Raw genomic sequence first — 25759 nt, 5'->3', positions numbered from 1 at the left:
TGAGCTATATTTTAATTTGGGCTTGTCCGTGTGCAGTTTGACTGTGTATGAGGCATCGTGATTTCATTCTGCACAAGGAACCGACTTCATCACTTCCTATCTTCACAAAATGAAAATTTCCCGGTGAAATGAATTCCTCTCGGCTTATTTGAGTGATTACATATTTTAGCCTCTGGCTGGTCGGCAGACATGCCGAGAATAAATATTCAGTTCTCTGTCTCTGTCTTACATTAGTGAAGGTCTGTTTTTAGCTCACAATATTAGGAGAGTATCTAAAGAATCCAGTTGAGTTGGATAATAGCGCTCTGTCTATATTCATAACCCCCAGTGCTATGAAAAGCACATTCAAAGTAAAACACTGGAATTTGCCAGCATTTGTATGTATATCTGTATTTATATAGCGGTATCCATGTACATAGCGCGTCCCCGTAGTAATACACGGGACATAGTACACAGTGGGAATAAGCGCTTCAGACATGAAAGTGACATTAGGGAAAAGGAGTCCCTGCCCCGAAGAGCTTACAATCGAAGTAAACCAGAAAATAAAAGGACTGTTGGAACAATCCTCGCATCCTGTTAAGTTTGGGCTCTATATCTCGAGGTACAATGTGCCCGGGCGTACTCGCACCATAAATCCCTCATCTCGTCGCAGGGAGAGGCTGACATACCCGAAAATGGTGCAGCTAAGATTATTACATAGGCTGGCGCAGGTATATTTCAGGGCGAGTTGCGGCAAAGGAATGACTTGCCGCCACCATTTTGCCTTTGATATAGACAGCCCAATGTATTTATCAAAGGAGGTATCCCCCCTAACTACTTGATACACTTAGTACTGTATTTTCCATAACTTTTGCAACAAAGGGGACTTTGATAAATTGATCTCATTAACTGAATCCCATTCCACGGGGGGGGGGGGGGGGTGGGGGGGGAAATAAAATTCAGTCATTTGTAGCCAGGCTTCCAGAATGGAAAAGGATAGGAATGTGGTAACCCGTTCACTCCCGCTATGCTGCTTGACTCAGCTGCAGTTCTTGTTGGGTAACTGTTTTGAAAAATGATATGCTTCAAGCTGTCACATAAAAATGGCAAAAGTTAATCGCCTGCTAATGTTGCTTTCTTAATAACGTTTTGTCTTCTTTTTTGTTTTTTTTTGTTTTGTTTTTAGGAGCTGAGATATATATTGGCGTTGGGATATAGTGTGGCACGTTCATATTCTGAAGAGCATGAATTTCAGAAATTACTGGAAACTCCAAGACAATCTTCCTTTTGCCCTCTGAAAGGGTCACTTACAGTACCCTGTGGAATAATACCTTTCTTATTTCAACTTGTACTGTATGTCTCCAGCAGTGACCAACCAGAACTGTCCACACAGAGTAGTGCTGAAACTTAGAAGCGTTCATTTCGGTTGCCTATAGTAACAAAGTAAGAACATCCAGCAGTTTGGAGGAAATACTTGTTATTGAACTAAAAGAACCACACATTTTAGAACATTATCTCCTTCAAGTTTGGGATTATTTGGCAGTCTTCATAGCCTGAGCTAAATTCCTTCTAGCACACACCATGGATGAAACATTTAAAGACCGGACTGCTTTTATACGGGGGGCTAAAGACATTGCCAAAGAGGTTAAGAAGCACGCAACAAAGAAAGTCGGCAAGAGTGTAGACAAAGTGCAGGACGAGTACACGAAACGGTCCTACACACGTTTCGAGGAAGATGACGATGATGACTACCAGCCACAAGATGGGTATTACCGGGGTGACCCTCCTAATGATGAAGAAGGCGCCTCCAGCGATGCAACAGAGGGCCACGATGAAGACGATGAGATTTACGAAGGGGAATATCAAGGTATTCCTCGGGCTGACTCCATGAAAGGAGACCACCTCACTGATGACCAGCAGCTTGTTACAGAGTTCAGGGACTTTGATGACTTGGAAGGACAGAAAAAGAAGGACAAGGAGGAGCTGGCCCAGCAATATGAGGTAATCCTTCAAGAATGTGGGCACGGCCGCTTCCAGTGGACACTTTACTTTGTACTTGGACTAGCTCTGATGGCCGATGGGGTGGAGATTTTTGTGGTGGGTTTCGTGCTGCCCAGCGCAGAGAAGGACATGTGCTTGTCTGATTCCAACAAAGGCATGCTGGGTAAGTCATTTTCTGAATGTTATTTCATGTGCAGAAGACTCTTTGCAGGTGAAGGAATTGATAACACGGGCAGGTGATGGTACAAATATCAGGGAATGTGGTGCAATACTGGGGCAAAAAACAATCTGTTTTCAGGAAAACAAATAATCCTATTTTTGTATACATAGGGTGCAGTTGATTTTGCCCTAGAATTGCACCCCTTTTGCCATGATCCATAGCGCCCACAGGCTTCTAAAAACACGAGGGGGTGAAGTGTCATTCCACTGAAATGTGGATGAGTGGAATATTACACTGCCAGTAGCAGGAGAGATAATGGGCCAGAGAAAAGAAGAGGTTGGGGAAAATTAGCATCAGTAATGAGACCAAGTGTGGCACTAATGAGTCTTATTTTACCAGTCGGTAAGACAAATGGAGAACATTGGTGGGCAATATATAGATGTACACAAGAAATTATATGGCACATTAAATTAATCTATGTTTAAGCCCGCGTGACCGCCTCCTTTTTGCAATATATAGATGTAGCCAGACTCTTTAGGGAGAGGGAGCGGCTCAGTGAGTAACGACGCTGACTGGCACTGAGAGTTTGAAGCAGGGGAGCCTGGTCAATTCCTGGTGCCGGCTCCTTGTGACCTTGGGCAAGTCACTTTATCTCCCTGTGCCTCAGGCACGAAAACATAGATTGTAAGCTCCACGGGGCAGGGACCTGTGTCTGCAAAATGTCTCTGTAAAGCGCTGCGTAAAACTATCAGCGCTATACAAGAACACGCTATTATTATTATTTGTCTATGGAACAGCGGCTGAAAAAGCAAAAAGACGCAGTTGATCCATGTTGTCGGATCGCACCCCTCGCAGCGATAATCCTCCGGCCCCGGGGCAGCCGCAGTCGTGTTTCTGCAGCAAAAATCCGCCCTAATTAGCCTCCATTTTTTGCCAGGTTTGGAAGCAAGGCGTCCTCCAGAGCTGACCCGCAATATTTTCAGCTCCCGCACCCCCACCCCCCCCCCTCCAGTTCCCAGGATACTTACTGGTGAATTTACCAGTACTACGTCCTGGTTTTTAATGCTGATGTATATGGCCATTCAATAGGAAGCCGCTACTGATGGCGGCCATTTTGTTTGCCCAGAGGGAGATGTAACCCCGGTAAATTCACTGCTATCTCAGGAACCAGGAGGTTCCCTGAGTTGTAAATAGTAGCGTTTGGCTCAGGTGGGAACCTCGGTCCCCACCCTGTAAAGAAAACGGGGGCTACATTATTGTTATTTAATTTAACAAGTAGGGGGAACTGCCCCTTTAATGTAAGACAGAAGCCGTTAGCAACAGGTAGGAATCCCCCAGCACAGTTTGATTTTCTATTTTTTCAAATGACCTTCAAATCCTTCCAGGGACATCAGAAATCTCGGTACCAGAAGAAAAAAAACCCTATTGATCTGGCTGGCGTTAAATATTTGAGCAGCCGGAAATCTCTGTTGCAGACTGTTGTGCTCATTGATTCCTTTGCTCTCGGCATCCTGCAGGGAAACCTCACATACCTCCTGGTGTCCGACGGCTCAGTTCCCAACGCAGTCTTCGTGTTTACAGTGTGTCCAGCAGCTCAGACCTGGATTTGTGCCCGTGGAGCATCTTGTGCATTTCGCTCACATTCTGCTGTTTGCTTCACGGGCTCTGATCACGCCGCAGATGAGAACTGAAACTGCACGAGGGAGTCTTTTGCAGAGATGATGGAGTGGGGGGGGGGGGGGGGATAGGGGGGGTGTTTTATTCCCCAGTTGGCCTTTAAATGATTTTTCGGTGTTGGCAGTTGAATGAGCAATCTGATTCCTCCAGAGTAGGTGAAATTCCAGATAATGAAAAAAATGCCAGTGCACTGCTCTTTCACAAAAAAAAGGAAATGCTGGGACATGATGACCAGAAAATGTATTTGTTAAAAAAACATAACGCAAAGTACTGGCACGAACACTCTTACGCGTTTCACATGCAGGGTGCTTTATCAAGAGCACGCACAGCAGGAGATGGTCCAGCGGTACCGTGAGTGTTATACAGCTGTCAACATCATTGTGCGTAAAGTCTAGCCAGTTGCTGCTGTTATCTTGATTAGTAAAGACATCAACTATAGGGTGATGGGGACGCGCCAGGTCGCGATGTTACGGGACTTCACGCACCCCTCTCTCACCCAGACGTAAGTGACTCAAGCATTGGGAGTTATATAAACACGGAGACCGCTTATATCTGGGCAGCGTTATGTTTCTACATTTCTCCTACTGATTTCTGCAGAGGAATTTCACTACTAATAATGTGATATATATATTATTCACATGTATGAGGCGTTCTCTAGAGCATCGGACTGGGAGCTTCCTACAGGTCGGTGTGTTCAGTTTGATTCCTCCAGAGATTGAATTTCAAAGTTCTACGAGTTTAGGCCACTTGCTAGTACTGTGCTGTATATCTTTATAAGGCAGCACAAGAGGAAGGGGCATCCTGTTACTAGTTTAGGTAGCCTCAGATCTATTCCGTGCACACACAAATATTGTATTTCCATTTGGAGACGGTTAGCCTCCTGTGCCTGAATTAATTAATCAATCAATATCACATCCTAAAACGTGTGTAATATTTAACACCCCCCTTTGCACCCCTGAGTACTGTCACGCAGTGCTGCCCGCAGGCCAGACCCGTCCCTTGTAATGAGGTGGGGCGTAAGATACACGCACCCGCGGCAGAAAGGAGCGTGTCCGGAGTGTGGTATTTGCGTGGCCAAGCCAGGAGACTATAGCGGTAGTACTTGCCGGATCCGGAGAGTAGAAATGCCTTTGTGGTTGCCGTAGCCGAATTCAGGGAGTGGAGAGGTCCGGGTGGTCGAGGTGTAAGCCGAGTTCGGGGGACGAGAGATGAAGCGTAGTCAGGAGGAAGCCGGGGTCGAGAGCCAGAGAGGGTAGTCGGACAAGCCGGATCAGAACCTGAGAAGCACTGTAACAGAGAGAGGGGTAAAGCACACATCAGAGCTAAGACTATGCAGAGCGATGTGCAACAGGGAGAAGAGGTATTATAAAGGTGGGCTGACCAATGGCAGGTGGGGGCAGGCCTGGAGGAGCGCGAGGAGCAGCACTGGATAGGTTGTGCTGATGAGGGTATGTTGAGAACAGCTGAGAGGCAGGGTAATGCGACCGTGAGACGTGCGAGTGCCGGAGGTGTGGCCTAAGCCCCAGAGGGGTGAATAAATTATGACTGCCTGACGCGCGCTCTGTAAGGCTGGAGAGCGCGCGTGCAGGTCTAATGGCCGCATGTTTACCCGCTGCGTGCAAAGCAGCGGCCACCCGGCGGGGATACCGACGAAGGAGAACCGGAGCGGAGGCAACGGAGCCCGCGGGTGGTAAGGGGGGGGGTCACGCTGCGACCACCGTGACCCCGATTCCTCACAAGTACAGAGCAAGAGGGGACAGAGGTATTGCCAGGCTATACAGATGTTCACTGACCACAAATATAACATAAGACTGAATAGAATGCAAATGATTTAATATGTTACACAGTAGTCAGAGGTAACACTGGAAAGATGTATGGAAACATGTCATCAATGTCCTCTTATGCTAGCATGATATCTGCATACAATGCCTATCTTCTGTATTACAAATACACAGATTGCAGCCTTTTCAGTAGTGGCAGGGATAGTATGCAATACATACTGTGGCAAGTCTCTCCAACATTCAAACGGTTAATACATACAAATGTTCAATAATCAACACACACAAGTTTAACCCACGCCGTCTCTTCTCTGTCTTTGACACTCTACTCACATCACCCTCAGCTGCCTCTTTTTCCTCCATCTCACCTCAGGACTTTGCTGACTATTTTAAGGAAAATACGTCAAAACATCCCCTCTGTTTCCTCCTCCCATCCTACACCGCTTCGTAACTCTCCTCCTGCCGTCCCTGACTCTTTTTCCACTGCCTCAGAGGAGGATGTGTCGCTGTTGATCTCCTCTTCTCCCTCTACCACTTGCTCTCTTGACCCCATTCCCTCCCATCTCCTAAAACCTCTTGGTCCTACTATAATCCCTATGCTCACACAGATCTTTAACTCTTCCCTCTACTCTGGTACCTTTCCATCCTCCTTCAAGCATGCAACTGTTATACCATTACTCAAAAACCGCAAGCTTGACCCGACCTGTCTTTCTAACTATCGACCTGTCTCCCTTCTGCCTTTTGCCTCTAAACTCCTTGAATGTCTTGTATTCAACACCTATTCTCTCATAGACCCTCTACAATCTGGCTTCCGCACTGCTCACTCCACTGAAACAGCCCTCCCTAAAATAACTAATGACCTCCATGCTGCCAAAGACAGAGGTCATTACACTCTGCTCATATTACTCGACCTCTGCAGCATTTGACATCGTGGACCACCCTCTTCTCCTTCACATTCTCCATACTCTTGGTATTCGGAACAAAGCTCTATCCTGGATCTCCTCTTACCTCTCGCATTGTACTTTCAGTGTCTCTTCTGCTAATACCTCCTCCTATATTGATCTCTTTGTGGGGATACTCCACGGCTCTGTCCCGGGACCTCTTCTCTTTTCTCTGTACACACTCTCTCTAGGTGACCTAATAACCTCTCTTGGGTTTAAATATCACCTCTATGCTGACGACACACAAATTTACTTTTCAACCCCCGACCTTACACCTGCTGTACAATCCAAAGTTTCTGAATGTCTCTCTGCGATATCATCTTGGATGGCCCTCCACCGCCTTAAACTTAACATGGCAAAAACAGAGCTCCTCATACTTCCTCCCAAACCTGGCCCTACTACCTCCTTCCACATTACTGTTGGAAGTACCATCATTCACCCAGTAGCCAAAGCATGCTGCTTAGGGGTCACACTCGACTCCTCTCTCACATTCTCCTCTCACATTCAAAATGTTTCTAAAACCTGTCGTTTTTTCCTCCGCAATATCACAAAGATACTCCCGTTCCTCTGTTGCTGGACTGCTAAAACTCTGACTCAGGCCCTCATTCTCTCCCGTCTTGATTACTGTAACCTCCTGCTGTCTGGCCTTCCTGCCTCTCACCTGTCTCCCCTACAATCTATCCTAAACGCTCCTGCCAGAATCGCTCTACTTTTTCCAAAATTTGTCTCCGCGTCTCCCCTCCTGAAATTCCTCTCCTGGCTTCTGATCAAAATCCGCATCTCACACTCAATTCTCCTCCTCACTTTTAAAGCTTTACACTCTTCTGCCCCTCCTTACATCTCAGCCCTAATTTCTCGCTATGCACCATCCCGACTCTTGCGTTCTTCTCAAGGATGTCTTCTTTCTACCCCCTTTGTATCTAAAGCCCTCTCCCGCCTTAAACCTTTCTCACTGACTGCCCCACACCTCTGGAATGCCCTTCCCCTCAATACCCGACTAGCACCCTCCCTATCCACCTTTAAGACCCACCTTAAGACACACTTGCTTAAACAAGCATATGAATACCACTGTGGATAATACTGGACACATGATACATAAAGCTTGGCCCCCTGCAGAAGCACTTACCAGAATTCCCTCCTACTGTCTCTGTACGTTCTCCCTACCTACCAATTAGATTGTAAGCTCCTCGGAGCAGGGACTCCTCTTCCTTAATGTTACTTCTATGTCTGAAGCACTTATTCTCATGACCTGTTATTTATATTATTTGTTATTTATAGGATTACCATGTGATTTACTACTGTGAAGCGCTATGTACATTAATGGCGCTATATAAATAAAGACATACATACATTATAGCCATGGTGCTATGTCACAACACACATTCTGGCACCGGATCCATTCACGTTAATGGATCTTCCATTGCTGTAAGGTGTCTTATGGCATAGCACTGCTTAGATAATATGGGTCTATTTGTTTATTTTATTAAATAGTTGAAACCAGTTCAACACCGTAAAATCCCCAGGACGAAAGAAACTGCATGTTACAGAAAATACAGGTATTTGTGCCTGATAATCTAGTGCTTTAAAACATATGTTCGGAAGCTGAATGGGGCACAGAGTCTGGGTCTGTTGTGCTCAATCAGAAGCTGTTCCAACCCAAATAAATGTGTTTTTTAAACGATGGATGAGCCGCTATTAATAGACCTAAACGTTGAAAAAACATCTTCCTGGCAAAAGCCGCCGCAGTGAATCTCAGAGCCTCTCTTTAGCCAGCGCTCAGGAGGCAGTTTTAGCTGGGAACCAGTCCAACTTGGAAAGCTGCCGACGGCTCCAGGCAGGAAGGAATCCATCCACACGCCCACACAGAAATCTAAGTGACTAGCAAACCTTTGCCAATCCAGTAAACGTACATTTCAATGGTTCTGTTTATTGCTATATCATAAGTAGGTCATCCTGTATTAGGTGCACCATCACGCTGCTTCCTGCTCACTGGTACAGTATAGCCTGGTATTATCCACCTATTTCTGGGCTGTTTGACAAGTTGGCTCCGCGGACATTCTACAGGAGAGAAAGCCCATTTCCCTTATTATGCGGAAGGCTTGTGAAAGTCAATGGATGGAAGAACAGCTGGACCACACATCCAGTGCAAACCGTACGCAAGTCTGCTCATCTTCATTTTGGTACACATAGAATCAGCAGGGCACAACAGACTTGTGTGCAAAAACAGGTGTTTAATCAGCCATAAAATCCAACGTTTCGCCTTGACGATGGCTGCTTGGCAGCCAAAATTTGGGATATTATTACTGATAAAACACCCTTCTGATTCTATGTGTAGTCTATGGTTATTTGGGACACTGCAGGATTTCCCTTTCAACAGGAGCACTGGTGTAATTTTCTAATTTGCTTCATTAAAGACATGTGCCTGCAAGAATCCACCATTGGCATCTTCGTTTTGGTAACAATGTGATTTTTGCAAGCACGTTTGAGACGATGTCTGAATAGACTTTCAAAAGAAATTGTTATTCATTCGTTAAAACAGAAAGCCCCACATTCTCACTCACATATAATATAAGGAATAAGCAGCTCAGATTCATCAATCAAGCAGCAAGACGTCTAGTGAAGATAATCCTATGCCCCGACGAAGCAAGACAGTGCGAAACGCGTAGGGAGGAGCTGGTGGAGTGTTTTCATCATCACACAGTGGTGTCACTGGAACGCAAAGGCAGAAGGAAACTGAAAAATGGGCCATGTATGGAGAGCAAGGAGTGCGGATGAAAGGAGAGCCTCCCTCATTTGACCGGGACAGGACTCCAGATGGACGCTGCTCTGAATTCTCCATACCCATCATAAGCCGTACTGATACACTTCACTATACGTCTTACTGCATGACTGATGAATCGGAGCTGCTCATGCCTTCTATTATACGTGAGTGACAATTGTGGGCTTTCTTTGTTTTGTTTTTTTATCACTTACATTTTTATTCGTTTTGGGGTAATGGGGTAAAGGGGTACACAAAAAGTAAAAAGGGACGGGGAAAAGGATTAACGGTGGGGAAGGGGAACACCAAAGGTTGACAGATAACAGTAGTTAGCAGGTTGGCAATTACAGTAAAACAATGCATGTATCAATCAAGACAGTAATATCAGCTCTGTGGTTACCTAACATTATTCTTATGTCCCATCATGGAACAACAAATCTATCTAAACTCGGCATTAGTCAAGGCTGATCTGAAAAGCCATGGGTCTTATGTTTTATGGAAAGTTCGGCTCTTGTGTCTTAGGAAAGCGGTTAACCTTTCCATCTCCATTACCTCTTCCACTCTGCTCTCCACCATTCTCAACGATGGGAGTTAGATGATTTTTCCATCTTGCTGCAATAGCGCAGCGAGCTGCCGTGAGAATATGTGAACTCCGTTTTCCATATCCTTAGCCAGGATGATATTCACTAGGTCTGGTGGGATTGTTATATTCAGTGTTTTGGATCATGGTCAAGAATCTCTGTACTTTGGGACAAGACCACCATATATGTTTTAGGTCACCAATCTGACCACATTTTCTCCAACAAAGATTGGAGGGGCCCGGAAAGATTGTGCTCAGCCGCTTGGGGTTAAATACCATCGGTACAATATTTTGTATAGATTTTCTTTAGTGTTGGTCTTTCATTGTTTTAATAATTAATAATATACTAAACTTGCTTGTTTATGTTTTTGTGGAATAAGCCTCCTACATCGGGTGTGAAGAACAGGGAACACGTTCTTCAAAGCACAGCCGCTACAGGATTTTCTGACCTTTTAGGTTTTTGTTTTCTCTTATTGATTCCTTGAATTTACCTGGGTTGAGCATAGATTGTGTCAATCTTTTTTCTGAATATGTTACATTTACGTACGTAGCTAACTGTGGTCCAGGAAACAGACCTGCAGGGCAGAGGTAGGGTGTATAGTAACTGACCCTTGATCTGGTGCCTGGACAGGCAAGAATGGTCAGATCCGGATCCAGGATCCTGGGCAGAGTGGGGCAGCAAAGTCGGGGTCACGGTTCCAAAGGTCAAGGCAAGAGAAATAGAGCTGCAAGACAGGAATAGGGCAGGAACAGATAGGGTCCGGGAGCACAAGGGTAAGGATACCTTGCTCGGGCAAAGGCTGTGATTAACTGGCTGCCATTTAAGGCCGTGGGGCAGATGCAGCCAATTACCAGTTCCAGGAGGAGAGCAGCTTCCTGATTCAGCGGCCATCTTGGTGCACCCAGCAAAGTCAGAGAAACTTCTCTGTTGGTGCACCCGGCGAATCCTCACAGAATAGACTTATAAGGTTTCCTAGCGTACACATCAAGTCTATGAAGAACGATTGTGCTATCATATACTTGTAAAAAAGTCTAGTTCACTCCAGGACCAAGGTTAGGAAAGAGCACCATAAAATTGAAAGGTCTGTCAAACCACAACACTGGGACATCTCATGCTACGGCCCCAGTCACTGCGTGCACGCCCGCGATGAAGCGCCTGGCGGCGCCCGCACCAGTTTCAGCCGCGATCTGTGGTCTGGGTCGCGCGTCAAGAGAAGAGCAGATCGCGACGTGGGTGGGGGGATGGTCGTGGTGGGGGCGCAGCCATGACATCATGCGGCTGGTTCGCCCCCATTGGCTGATGGCCGTGGCCATCCCTCGGCCGCCGCGCCAAAAGACAAAATTCTTGTCTTTTGGGAAAGGCGGTTTGCACGTCGCGCTTTCTGCAGGAGCGCGCAGGTAGTAACAGGGACCGGCCCCATAGCGTAGCGCGCGCAGCCGCAAGCAGTGGGGACGAGGCCTTACTTGTTAATTTCTACACAATTCTGGGTTCCACGTTTTACTCTAGTCAGACACATTCACATTCCTATCGTTAAACAAAACGCGTCTGGAATGAAAGGCCGCATATTGTGCCAGCCACGGAGAAACAGCATCAAAATAAACATGCAAGCAGAGCAAAATATCTCTGAAAGGCGCCCAGCATGCAGACAGTAAGCGGCCGGAATGCCGGATACCTGCACATTTATTAACACTTGTGTCCAAGGCAAGTACTTTGCAGGCAATGATTGGGTTTATGTTTCAGCTGCAACCTGCCCCTGAAACAGCCATCAGAGATGCACTGATTACTGTGATTGCAGGAGATTTAAAGGGGGAGTGGGAAGGAGCTTGCAAATGTTCTGAATCCCACTTTGCTATCAATGCAGCAAATGGAGTGTCTCGTTTGGGGCTTATCATCCTTATAGATCACTAGCTTCAGTTATGCTGCTGTCAAATTGACATTGTAAAGTGTGCTATCTCTTATTTTCACAGTAAAAAAAAACTCTGTATTCTGGTTTTAGCACACAAAAGAAACGTTCGATTCTAAAGATATTTACTTACATTCAAAAATTGTAGATAAATGGCGAGGACATCAAATAAGTCATATTATTTTCAAAGAGATTGCATAATCGTTCTTTTTCTGGTGAAATCCGTTCTGTCCTGCTATTGTGTTCTTATCGTGGCTACCTTTCCCGACTAAAACCAACTTGTATACATCAAATAGGCCTTACTCCGTTCTTCCTTCTCCCAACACTATGATCGAATATGGTACCATCATGTGTCCTCCAGCTTAACACTGATGTCACACTTCATTTTGTACGTATAAGGAACTACCCATGTTATTATCACATTTGATTGCATCAGCTTTACCATGTAGTCGTCAATAGGACCTACCTATCACTCGTTGGCCCTTCTCCAGACATCCCATCACAGCTGTATGGCCTCCCTGTCTCTCTATAGGTTCTGACCTATGTAAAAAGATCTACAGAACGTTCCTTTGCATCTCAGAATAATTATTGTGTGGCATCTGTTCCTATATTCCAATCAACCCTAATTACAATATAATTAATATGAATATTAGTGAAAATCTAACAGACATGCCATTAAGAATGTGTATGCCTCTGTAACCCCTCTTATTTGCCTCAGACCAACACTTACTGCTGAGGTGAGGGCCTGAGTCCTCCTTCTCTATGTGATGTTCGACACGTGACTTTAGGTCAGACAAAAAGGAAGCAGGCTACAGTAATGTGTATAGTATAACAGTATTTATAAAGTACGTAGTAATGGATACCCTGGTACCTTATGATCCATAACAGAAGGATCATTACATGTATTCATCTAATACAGTATCATAACACTCCTCACTAAACACTGCGCGGGTGTATATCAGTGTTTGTTGCTTAGGTCACACAGTCCTGGGTATCAAGGCTGGTGTAATGGTGCAGAAACACCATTGGAGCTCTAAACTATGTATTTGTGCAGCAGGCCTGTACTTCGCAAAATGCTTAAGTACCCCTTTATTTGGCTTCCTTTGAGGATCCCCTCTGCCATTGAGCGTTCTTCCTGCAGCTCTCACTTAAATGCTCTGCTGGGCCTACTAGTGATGGTTAACTGCCCTCCCTCCACCCAGCGTCCGCTAACCTGGGCAGTGCATAGACTTGTCTCCAGGTTACCAACACTCAGTCCTGAGATCTCTCAGGCTTGCGCAGATCTGCCCCTGCGTGCTTTGCCAGGGACTCTTCGAGATCTCCTTTGAGAGTCCTGCCTCTCCAGATTCCAATCTCATTGGCTGAGGCCCTGCCCATCACAAGTCACATCCGCCTGAACCGGAAGTGACTCCATGATGCAGCACAGCATGCTGGGAGTTGTTGTTTCCTATTGCAGACAGGGGGCAGTGTATGTCTGTCAGCTACATACATCTTACTAGGGGTTACACCTATGTATTCCGACATGTAGCCTACAAGTCGGAGTCAAACTCACAGCCTGCACTTTTTCACCTGACAATTATATGGCCAGTTGTCACAGGAGACCAGGACTTATACCAGGGATTAATATCGCCAGACAGGAACACGAGAGTTTATACAATTAATTTATTGGAAAAATATATCCACAACAGTACAAATACACAGACAACACACACACTTAACTGGGGAGACTGGGGCTTCCCTTCAGGCCTAGTTGCAGGGACCTTCTTGCATAGGTTTCCCCTGTTCTGCTCCCCACTCAGTGCCTTTGTCAGGCCTGAGACCAGCACGGGAGCTCGGTGTATGCACCTGGCAATCACCCCCAGAACTGGAGCTTGTGCTGAATCTTGAATCAGAGTTAGAGCTACTGTAACTAGGAGTCTCCCTACCCACCTTTTTATACAACTAACCACATAACTTGGAAACACACAGGGCCGGGTGCTGCCTAGGTGCCCAGGCCCTGATTGGTGGATAGAACTGCAACATACACTGAGCACAGGGAAAGGTCACAGATCGATTTGCAAAATAGAAAAAATGTGTGGTGCTCTGAAAAAAAGCCTCAAAATGTTATACAAAAATGGCAAAGTTCAATTGATGCATATTATGTTTCCTGAAATGAAACCCCCTGGATAATAATTAAGGGATAGCCTTGAGAAAGAGCTCACGCTCTAAACGCGTTGGTGGGGGTCTGTGTACCCCGTAATGTAGCTGTATATTTTTTTTGTGGTTTCCATTAAATCATTCTTTCTTATGGGCACACGCTCTCCTGGATTTCATTCAACTCTCTTTTTGCTTTCCTGAGAATTAGTGCCTGCTTTTTCCTTTTGCTTTGTGACAGATCGATTTGCAACAATTCTCCAGTAATACAGTTAACCCCTGGTCCCTGAGGTGCTGGAACCAGGCAGAGACATAATACAGGTATACATAACATATATAAACCACATAGCATAATACACTGTATTATTGACAGGAAGGGGTAATGGCAGGCTTAACCTTTATTAACAGCAGCCATATTTACCCCTACTGTCACACCGGTGACCAACAATTATTTGGTTATGCAAATGTCAAGATGATATTGTTTATTTTTACATTTAGGGGATATTATAGTAATAATACCCCCTAAATGGGGGAGCAGCAGAAAAATAACGAATGAAATTATGCATACAGTGGTTAACACAGGGGTGTCCAAACGTTATTAGCTGAGGGCCAGATTAATACAAAAGTAATCTGTCACATGCCACATACTAACTACAGTATAAACATGGAATCTACATTGCACGCACCCCACTCCCCCCATGCACACACACAATCACCTCATGCATTCTCCGTGTACACACACAGAGACACACCATTTACACACATACCAAACACGCAACATTTGTGTAATACATACCATATGCAAATACACATTTATATTCAACATTTACAAACTCTAAATATACAACATATACTGTACATGCACATAATGAATGGAACACACATATGCATCCTAAATACACGCGCGCGCACGCACGCACACACACACACAGGAGACAGGAGATCTAGGGAGGAGCGGCTATGGAGGGCTCTGCAGCACCATCTGCTGTCCGGAAGCTGTAGTGTTGATGCAGCAGGGCAGCCCGGCTCTCCTCCTCCCGGGCCACACCAGGGCAGCCCGGCTCTCCTCCTCCCGGGCCACACCAGGGCAGCCCGGCTCTCCTCCTCCCGGGCCACACCAGGGCAGCCCGGCTCTCCTCCTCCCGGGCCACACCAGGGCAGCCCGGCTCTCCTCCTCCCGGGCCACACCAGGGCCGCCCGGCTCTCCTCCTCCCGGCCCACACCAGGGCCGCCCGGCTCTCCTCCTCCCGGGCCACACCAGGGCCGCCCGGCTCTCCTCCTCCCGGCCCACACCAGGGCAGCCCGGCTCTCCTCCTCCCGGGCCACACCAGGGCAGCCCGGCTCTCCTCCTCCCGGGCCACACCAGGGCAGCCCGGCTCTCCTCCTCCCGGGCCACACCAGGGCAGCCCGGCTCTCCTCCTCCCGGGCCACACCAGGGCAGCCCGGCTCTCCTCCTCCCGGGCAACACCAGGGCCGCCCGGCTCTCCTCCTCCCGGCCCACACCAGGGCAGCCCGGCTCTCCTCCTCCCGGGCCACACCAGGGCAGCCCGGCTCTCCTCCTCCCGGGCCACACCAGGGCAGCCCGGCTCTCCTCCTCCCGGCCCACAGCAGGGCAGCCCGGCTCTCCTCCTCCCGGGCCACACCAGGGCCGCCCGGCCCACACCAGGGCAGCCCGGCTCTCCTCCTCCCGGGCCACACCAGGGCAGCCCGGCTCTCCTCCTCCCGGGCCACACCAGGGCAGCCCGGCTCTCCTCCTCCCGGGCCACACCAGGGCAGCCCGGCTCTCCTCCTCCCGGGCCACACCAGGGCCGCCCGGCTCTCCTCCTCCCGGGCCACACCAGGGCAGCCCGGCTCTCCTCCTCCCGGCCCACACCAGGGCAGCCCGGCTCTCCTCCTCCCGGGCAACACCAGGGCCGCCCGGCTCTCCTCCTCCCGGGCCACACCAGGGCAGCCCGGCTCTCCTCCTCCCGGGCCACACCAGGGCAGCCCGGCTCTCCTCCTCCCGGGCCACACCAGGGCAGCCCGGCTCTCCTCCTCTCGGCCCACACCAGGGCAGCCCGGCTCTCCTCCTCCCGGGCCACACCAGGGCCGCCCGGCTCTCGTCCTCCCGGCCCACACCAGGGCAGCCCGGCTCTCCTCCTCCCGGGCCACACCAGGGCAGCCCGGCTCTCCTCCTCCCGGGCCACACCAGGGCAGCCCGGCTCTCCTCCTCCCGGGCCACACCAGGGCCGCCCGGCTCTCCTCCTCTCGGCCCACACCAGGGCAGCCCGGCTCTCCTCCTCCCGGGCCACACCAGGGCAGCCCGGCTCTCCTCCCGGGCCACACCAGGGCCGCCCGGCTCTCCTCCTCCCGGGCCACACCAGGGCAGCCCGGCTCTCCTCCTCCCGGGCCACACCAGAGCAGCCCGGCTCTCCTCCTCCCGGGCCACACCAGGGCAGCCCGGCTCTCCTCCTCCCGGGCCACACCAGGGCCGCCCGGCTCTCCTCCTCCCGGGCCACACCAGGGCCGCCCGGCTCTCCTCCTCCCGGGCCACACCAGGGCAGCCCGGCTCTCCTCCTCCCGGGCAACACCAGGGCCGCCCGGCTCTCCTCCTCCCGGCCCACACCAGGGCAGCCCGGCTCTCCTCCTCCCGGGCCACACCAGGGCAGCCCGGCTCTCCTCCTCCCGGGCCACACCAGGGCAGCCCGGCTCTCCTCCTCCCGGGCCACACCAGGGCCGCCCGGCCCACACCAGGGCAGCCCGGCTCTCCTCCTCCCGGGCCACACCAGGGCAGCCCGGCTCTCCTCCTCCCGGGCCACACCAGAGCAGCCCGGCTCTCCTCCTCCCGGGCCACACCAGGGCAGCCCGGCTCTCCTCCTCCCGGGCCACACCAGGGCAGCCCGGCTCTCCTCCTCCCGGGCCACACCAGGGCAGCCCGGCTCTCCTCCTCCCGGGCCACACCAGGGCCGCCCGGCTCTCCTCCTCCCGGCCCACACCAGGGCAGCCCGGCTCTCCTCCTCCCGGCCCACACCAGGGCCGCCCGGCTCTCCTCTTCCCGGGCCACACCAGGGCAGCCCGGCTCTCCTCCTCCCGGGCCACACCAGGGCCGCCCGGCTCTCGTCCTCCCGGCTCACACCAGGGCAGCCCGGCTCTCCTCCTCCCGGGCCACACCAGGGCAGCCCGGCTCTCCTCCTCCCGGGCAACACCAGGGCCGCCCGGCTCTCCTCCTCCCGGGCCACACCAGGGCAGCCCGGCTCTCCTCCTCTCGGCCCACACCAGGGCAGCCCGGCTCTCCTCCTCCCAGGCCACACCAGGGCAGCCCGGCTCTCCTCCTCCCGGCCCACACCAGGGCCGCCCGGCTCTCCTCCTCCCGGCCCACACCAGGGCAGCTCGGCTCTCCTCCTCCCGGCCACACCAGGGCAGCCCGGCTCTCCTCCTCCCGGGCCACACCAGGGCAGCCCGGCTCTCCTCCTCCCGGGCCACACCAGGGCAGCCCGGCTCTCCTCCTCCCGGGCCACACCAGGGCAGCCCGGCTCTCCTCCTCCCGGGCCACACCAGGGCCGCCCGGCTCTCCTCCTCCCGGCCCACACCAGGGCAGCCCGGCTCTCCTCCTCCCGGGCCACACCAGGGCCGCCCGGCTCTCGTCCTCCCGGCCCACACCAGGGCAGCCCGGCTCTCCTCCTCCCGGCCCACACCAGGGCAGCCCGGCTCTCCTCCTCCCGGGCCACACCAGGGCCGCCCGGCTCTCCTCCTCCCGGGCCACACCAGGGCAGCCCGGCTCTCCTCCTCCCGGGCCACACCAGGGCAGCCCGGCTCTCCTCCTCCCGGGCCACACCAGGGCCGCCCGGCTCTCCTCCTCCCGGCCCACACCAGGGCCGCCCGGCTCTCCTCCTCCCGGCCCACACCAGGGCAGCCCGGCTCTCCTCCTCCCGGGCCACACCAGGGCCGCCCGGCTCTCCTCCTCCCGGGCCACACCAGGGCAGCCCGGCTCTCCTCCTCCCGGGCCACACCAGGGCCGCCCGGCCCACACCAGGGCAGCCCGGCTCTCCTCCTCCCGGGCCACACCAGGGCAGCCCGGCTCTCCTCCTCCCGGGCCACACCAGAGCAGCCCGGCTCTCCTCCTCCCGGGCCACACCAGGGCAGCCCGGCTCTCCTCCTCCCGGGCCACACCAGGGCAGCCCGGCTCTCCTCCTCCCGGGCCACACCAGGGCAGCCCGGCTCTCCTCCTCCCGGGCCACACCAGGGCCGCCCGGCTCTCCTCCTCCCGGCCCACACCAGGGCAGCCCGGCTCTCCTCCTCCCGGCCCACACCAGGGCCGCCCGGCTCTCCTCTTCCCGGGCCACACCAGGGCAGCCCGGCTCTCCTCCTCCCGGGCCACACCAGGGCCGCCCGGCTCTCGTCCTCCCGGCTCACACCAGGGCAGCCCGGCTCTCCTCCTCCCGGGCCACACCAGGGCAGCCCGGCTCTCCTCCTCCCGGGCAACACCAGGGCCGCCCGGCTCTCCTCCTCCCGGGCCACACCAGGGCAGCCCGGCTCTCCTCCTCTCGGCCCACACCAGGGCAGCCCGGCTCTCCTCCTCCCAGGCCACACCAGGGCAGCCCGGCTCTCCTCCTCCCGGCCCACACCAGGGCCGCCCGGCTCTCCTCCTCCCGGCCCACACCAGGGCAGCTCGGCTCTCCTCCTCCCGGCCACACCAGGGCAGCCCGGCTCTCCTCCTCCCGGGCCACACCAGGGCAGCCCGGCTCTCCTCCTCCCGGGCCACACCAGGGCAGCCCGGCTCTCCTCCTCCCGGGCCACAGCAGGGCAGCCCGGCTCTCCTCCTCCCGGGCCACACCAGGGCCGCCCGGCTCTCCTCCTCCCGGCCCACACCAGGGCAGCCCGGCTCTCCTCCTCCCGGGCCACACCAGGGCCGCCCGGCTCTCGTCCTCCCGGCCCACACCAGGGCAGCCCGGCTCTCCTCCTCCCGGCCCACACCAGGGCAGCCCGGCTCTCCTCCTCCCGGGCCACACCAGGGCCGCCCGGCTCTCCTCCTCCCGGGCCACACCAGGGCAGCCCGGCTCTCCTCCTCCCGGGCCACACCAGGGCAGCCCGGCTCTCCTCCTCCCGGGCCACACCAGGGCCGCCCGGCTCTCCTCCTCCCGGCCCACACCAGGGCAGCCCGGCTCTCCTCCTCCCGGCCCACACCAGGGCAGCCCGGCTCTCCTCCTCCCGGCCCACACCAGGGCCGCCCGGCTCTCCTCCTCCCGGCCAGGTGGCGGGCCTTAGTTTGCACATCCCTGGGCTAACTGATAAAATAGGAAAACAGAAGATCACCTAAAGGAGGCACAGGAGGGAACGGAGTGGTCCTTAAAGCTTGCAGTTGTCCTATAAATATATAAATTAGGGTAGAAATAAAAACAAGAGGCAAAAAAAGCTCTTCAAGGCAGCGAGTGGGCTAGACACATTGGGCCATATTTACTAAACAGTGTTCTGCCATAAGATACCTTACAGTTCTATCAAGTCAATGGGCTGTAAGGTATCTTCTAATGATGGACAGGGTCTTATGGTAGAAGCCTGCATAGTAAATATGAGCCAGACCTCCAGCAGGGTCAGGGTTAAAGGAGCAATCCAGGTATTTTTTTCCCCCTCCCCTTTCATTTTTTTTTTAATGCAGATTTGAAGCAGGAGGGTCTCTGGAGCTGAACCCCGTTCATTTCAGCTCCGGGGACCCCCTGCTTCCGGAGATACTTCTCTCCGAGGGGGCGCCGGTGTCCTTCTCAGCTCCCTCATCACGTGGGCCAATGGGAAGCTACACTGGATGAGGTCACGGCTTCCTATTGGCCCACAGGGCCCAGGAGCTTTGAAAATCCGCCATATAGTGAACCCTGGAGTGATTACCAGCACCCTCTACGGAGGCAGGTATCTCCAGAAGCAGGGGGTCCCCGGAGCTGACAGTAATGGGGTCCAGTTCCTTAGACCCCCTGCTTGAATCCTGTATTAAAAAATAAATGTAAGAAACGCATGGATTGCCTCTTTGAGACACCGTTTGTACTCATGTCTCCGGCTGTGGAAAGGATAGACACTTTGGCCCAGATCCAAAGAGCACCTTCATTTACTTAACAAGGCGCTAACTTAAGTTAATGTTTCCTTAAGTGCTCACAGGGATCTTCAAAGCGCAATAACACAATGCTAAGTGCTGAGAGGGCATTGCGGTAACTCTAATGGATGTTAGGGCTATTGATATGCAAAAGAGGTGTTCCCTGTAACAGCGCATTATCCCCAGCGCTCCAGTATAGTTACCGCAGGGATTTAACGTTACGTTAGTTGGATCAGAGCTAAACTTGGCGTTATTCACACCCAGGCCCTGATATAGGTCTGTTACGGGGTCTGCATAAGTGTAAGACCACAGCTAGGTCTGTTACGGGGTCTGCATAAGTGTAAGACCACAGCTAGGTCTGTTACGGGGTCTGCATAAGTGTAAGACCACAGCTAGGTCTGATTTAACTACCATCATTTTATTTACGGAGCTCTGTCCTGTCTTTTCTTTTCTAACTTTAACTAAACACCTAACCAGGGTCTGGATGGGAGGATCGCCGCCTTTGGGGGAGACAGGCTTAACGCCATGTTATCTGAAGCGAACGCAAGGCGGGGCTGACATCACGCGGCGTTAAGCCTATGCTAATGAGATCACTAACGGGCGTAGCTTTTGCATAAAATTAGCTTTGTGGATTCACATTATCCTCAGGGAACATAACGTCCATTACTGAGTTTCATAACAAGACGTTAATGAGTCCTGAGTTAGCGGGAGCCCTGAGTTAGCGGGATCTCTGAGTTAGCGGGAGCCCTGAGTTAGCGGGATCTCTGAGTTAGCGGGAGCCCTGAGTTAGCGGGAGCCCTGAGTTAGCGGGAGCCCTGAGTTAGCGGGATCACTGAGTTAGCGGGATCACTGAGTTAGCGGGATCACTAAGTTAGCGGGAGCCCTGAGTTAGCGGGATCACTGAGTTAGCGGGATCTCTGAGTTAGCGGGAGCCCTGAGTTAGCGGGAGAACTGAGTTAGCGGGAGCCCTGAGTTAGCGGGAGCCCTGAGGTTAGCGGGAGCCCTGAGTTAGCGGATCTCTGTGGATCTGGGCCTTGGTCTCTTGCAGGATAAGGATTAGATAAGATTTTTTTCAACAGGGGTTACCCCAGGCATCTGATCTCAGACGTGCTATTAGAGAGGGTTGGGGTTCCTTACAATGCATCTGATCTCAGACACGCTATTAGAGAGCGTTGGGGTTCCTTACAATGCATCTGATCTCAGACGCGCTATTAGAGAGGGTTGGGGTTCCTTACAATGCATCTGATCTCAGACGCGCTATTAGAGAGGGTTGGGGTTCCTTACAATGCATATGATCTCAGACGCGCTATTAGAGAGCGTTGGGGTTCCGTACAATGCTATCTGATCTCAGACGCGCTATTAGAGAGCGTTGGGGTTCCTTACAATGCATCTGATCTCAGACGCGCTATTAGAGAGGGTTGGGGTTCCTTACAATGCATCTGATCTCAGACGCGCTATTAGAGACGGTTGGGGCTCCTTACACTGCATCTGATCTCAGACGCGCTATTAGAGAGCGTTGGGGTTCCTTATAGTGCATCTGATCTTAGACGCGCTATTAGAGAGCGTTGGGGTTCCTTACAATGCTATCTGATCTCAGACGCGTTATTAGAGAGGGTTGAGGTTCGCTATAATTTCACAATATAATTTATAGGGTTCCTTAAATAATAAAAAATTGACAACCAGTAAGTTATGTCTCCAGTAGTAAAGGGGCTTCAAAGTGTTGGAATGAGGAGATATTATGAAGCATCACTGCATTGATCTATAGTAAGGCCTCTTGTATTTTCAACATCCGTGGCAATTACCCCCGATGCTCCCCATTAAAAGCAGCCCTGCAAAGGCTCCCTTTGTTTCTCCGGATAGATGGCGCTCCGTCTCTGCTTGCATTAAAGTGCCGCTCGGCAGGGCTAAGAGTTCACAGTGCCGTGAGTCAATTTGAATAAATTCCACGCTTCAGATGCCACTGCTGCTGACTCAGAATGCAATGATTGCCGCATCGCCTCTGGGTCCACATGCGGATATTTCCCTGTCCTCTGTGCCACGCAGCATACTAATGCCATGGTTAACCCCCTTTAATATGTGCATCAATACAATCCACACAATGATAAGTAATTGGTAATAGATCCGTTCTCCTGTGATCGATCGGTGAAGATTCGGCTCCGGGGTTCACTAAATGGCTGTCACTGCAGCCAGGGCCGCCAACAGAAATCATGGGGCCTGGGACAAACATTTTGAGCAGGACCCCCCCTCCCCCGTGTCGGCAGTATTGCCCGCCACCCCCCCCCCCATTTCACACCCTTACGAACCCCCTCTTTCCCCCCCCATCCCATGTATTTCTCTCCCTTCCGTCTCACCCCATCTCACGCTCCCGCCTCGCATGTATTTCTCTCCCCTGCTTCTCACTCTTACTCCCTCTTTTCCTCACTCACCCCCTCTGTCCTCTCCCTCCGTCTATTACCCCACGCTAACTCATTCCGCCACCCCCTACACACAATTCCCCCCACAAGATATATACCAAAAAAACTTCCCACCCCCAAATATATACAACCTCCCCCCCCCCCCCAAATGCATACAAAACCCACCGCCCTCCCACGGCTCTCATTGGCCGGTGTGTCTGCCCCCCCCCCTGTGTCCCGCCCCCCCCAAGGCTCTCATTGGCCCCCCAGAGCACGCTCTCTCCTCCCACAGGCCGCTCCCTTCCCCCGGCTCTCACCCTTCCCCCAGCTCTCACCCTTCCAAGCTCTCACCTCCCCCCGGCTCTCACCTCCCCCCGGCTCTCACCCTTCCCACGGCTCTCACCCTTCCCCCAGCTCTCACCTCCCACAGGCCACTCCCTTCCCCGGCTCTCACCTCCCCCCGGCTCTCACCTCCCACCCTTCCCCGGCTCTCACCTCCCACAGGCCGCTCCCTTCCCCTGGCTCTCACCTCCCCCCGGCTCTCACCTCCCTCCGGATCTCACCTCCCCCCGGATCTCACCTCCCCCCGGATCTCACCTCCCACAGGCCGCTCCCTTCCCCCAGCTCTCACCCTTCCCCCGGCTCTCACCCTTCCCCGGCTCTCACCCTTCCACCGGCTCTCACCCTTCCCCCGGCTCTCACCCTCCCCCCGGCTCTCACCCTCCCCCCGGCTCTCACCCTCCCCCCGGCTCTCCCCCTCCCCCCGGCTCTCACTTCCCCCGGCTCTCACTTCCCCCGGCTCTCACCCTCCCCCCGGCTCTCACCCTTCCCCGGCTCACTTCCCCCCGGCTCTCACCCTTCCCCCGGCTCTCATCTCCCCCTGGATCTCACCTCCCACAGGCCGCTCCCTTCCCCGGCTCTCACCTCCCCCCGCTCTCACCTCCCCCCCGGCTCTCACCCTTCCCCTGCTCTCACCTCCCCCCGGATCTCACCTCCCACAGGCCGCTCCCTTCCCCGGCTCTCACCCTTCCCCTGCTCTCACCTCCCCCCGGATCTCACCTCCCACAGGCCGCTCCCTTCCCCCCGGCTCTCACCCTTCCCCTGGCTCTCACCTCCCACAGGCTGCTCCCTTCCCCGGCGCTCTCCCTCCCACACACCGCTCCCACTACAAATTCCCCCCCCCCCACACACAGAGCACGCTCTCTGCGGCTCTCACTTCACATAGGCCACTCCCCATCCCTGAGAGCCCTCCTCCGGCTCTCTCCGCCTCTCCCGTGAAGGGCATGTTCAATGGCGGGGCACAGCACCTCCCCCCCTCCCTGCCCTTTGCCCCCCCACCCCATCCTTTGCCCCCCACCCCAACCTTTGCCCCCCCCGCCCTTTCCCCCCCACCCTGCCCTTTCCCCCCCCACCCAGCCCTTTGCCCCCCCACCCACCCCGCCCTTCCCCCCCCCCACCCCGCCCTTTCCCACCCCCACCTCGCCCTTTCCCTCCCCCCACCCCCTTCCTGCCCTTTGCCCCCCCACCCCCTCCCTGCCCTTTGACCCCCTCCCTGCCCTTTGCTCCCCCCTCCCTGCCCCTTGCCCCCCCCAACCCCCTCCCTGCCCTTTGCCCCCCCACCCCCTCCCTGCCCTTTGCCCCCCCACCCCCTCCCTGCCCTTTGCCCCCCCACCCCCTCCCTGCCCTTTGCCACCCCCCCTCCTTGCCCTTTGCCACCCCCTGCCCTTTGAACAGGACTGTCCTGTATTTGGACACTCTGTCCAGTAAAACACTAGCAGTAATACTGGGCATGTATGTGTATACCGTTATTACCTCTCTGGACATAGTGACCTGACCGGCTTGGGGGGCCGCGGGATTTCCCCGCGCAGGGAGAGAGCAGGGCTGCTGCAAGGGGGCTGGGCAGCTTCCTCCACCCTGATTGGCTGCATTACCTAACAGCAGCCAATCAGGAGGAAGTGTCAGGAGCCTGGCGGTGGGGCCAAGGAGCGTGTGTATGTGCGTGTGTGTCTCGAGCGCGTCGCACCTTTCACCATTGTGTCCAGTATTTTTGGAGAAGCCGCCTGGCACCCTACTGATGCCCGTGAATTAACTTTTAATAATTAATTGATTTAAAATAACAATATAATTGTGTCTTTTTGGCTTAAGATTACAGTGCATTTCTTAACCGTCGAGCATGGGCATGTGCAAATTTTGCCCTTCAGCACAGAGCTTCATGTCTGTTCCCAAGGACCGCTGCCAGCAGCATGAGTACAACAACAATAAGTGAACCGTGGAAGTGCTCCTGCAGAGCAGAGGACTCTGGAACCAAAACAACGGAAAATTGCTACTTTTAACCTAAAAACCATAATTAACTTCATCTGTTCGAGAATGCGCGTTAAAGCTGCAGACCAAGCAATATGCTACGTTTTTTTTTTTTTAATAAATCAGTTCTGTACTATTGGAAAATACTAGTAGCATTTGTTTTTTAAAACAACTCTGAATAACATTTTGAATGTATTATAATGTAACAATCCTTTTTTTCCCCTTAGCAACCATTTACAAAGTCCCATCCCCTTCCTCTTCTGATACAGGCTCTGGCACACCCCTTTTTGAGCCCTGCCCTCTCTCTAGCAGTGCACCAATTGTATCTAGTGACTGCCTGGTCACATGATCTTCCACACAGAACTTTCATCTTTGGTCCTCTTCTGCTGCCATTTAGTGAACCCCCGAGCCGAATTTTCACCAATCAATCACAGGAGAACGGATCGATTGACAACTTAGCTAATCACTTATCATTTTGTGGATTGTATTGATGCGCATATTAAAGGGGGAAATAAATAAAAATAAAAAAAACTGGCAGCTTGGACTGCTGCTTTAAGGTTATATTTGCATGTTTGTACTTGCAACTCCTATGTGACTTCACATATAAACATAACACAAATCCCACACTCTGATATGAAGTCGGTTCTGGCCACACTGCTGCTTACCGCCATATGGAGGTAAGTATCTCCGGAAGCAGGGGGTCCCCGGAGCTGAAATGAGTGGAGTTCAGCTTCGGAAACCCATTGCTTCAGCCCTATGTAAAAAAACAACACCCCTCAGATTGCTCCTTTACCTGAGAGGAAAAATGTATTTAAGTTGTCACTTATTGTTTGAGCTTGGACGTAACTCCTCACTTACCTGCTATTTTGGCTGCACACTAGGTCGGTGTAAGGGTATTTGACACCCTAGGCGAACTTTCAGCTGTGCCCCCCTCCCTTTTCCCCTCACCCTCTCACGTCTCTCTCCCCCCCTCTCCCCTAACCCTCTTTCCCCCTCTCCCCTCACCCTCTCCCCCCCACTCCTCTCCTCCCTCGTCTCTCTTATCCTCTCTGCTCCCTCTTTCTCCCCCCCACCCCTCCCTCTCTCCCCCAACCCTCTC

At 52.9% G+C, this 25759-nt stretch overlaps 1 protein-coding gene across 1 annotated transcript in view; it reads left to right on the top strand.

Annotated features, from left to right (window-relative positions):
* The window catches only part of SV2A (synaptic vesicle glycoprotein 2A), a 110177-nt gene that overhangs the window by 53676 nt on the left and 30742 nt on the right, over nucleotides 1-25759 (top strand). Inside the window, exons 2-5 of the mRNA XM_075607622.1 lie at nucleotides 1166-2216; nucleotides 3553-3586; nucleotides 5703-5755; nucleotides 10600-10617. Coding sequence (XP_075463737.1) covers nucleotides 1561-2216; nucleotides 3553-3586; nucleotides 5703-5755; nucleotides 10600-10617 — 761 coding nt within the window. The 5' untranslated portion in view covers nucleotides 1166-1560. The remainder of the gene's footprint in view (nucleotides 1-1165; nucleotides 2217-3552; nucleotides 3587-5702; nucleotides 5756-10599; nucleotides 10618-25759) is intronic.

This window comes from Ascaphus truei, chromosome 7, assembly GCF_040206685.1.
Source record: "Ascaphus truei isolate aAscTru1 chromosome 7, aAscTru1.hap1, whole genome shotgun sequence".
NCBI classification, from domain to species: Eukaryota; Metazoa; Chordata; class Amphibia; order Anura; family Ascaphidae; genus Ascaphus; species Ascaphus truei.
This window is presented reverse-complemented; position numbering and strand designations above follow the sequence as displayed.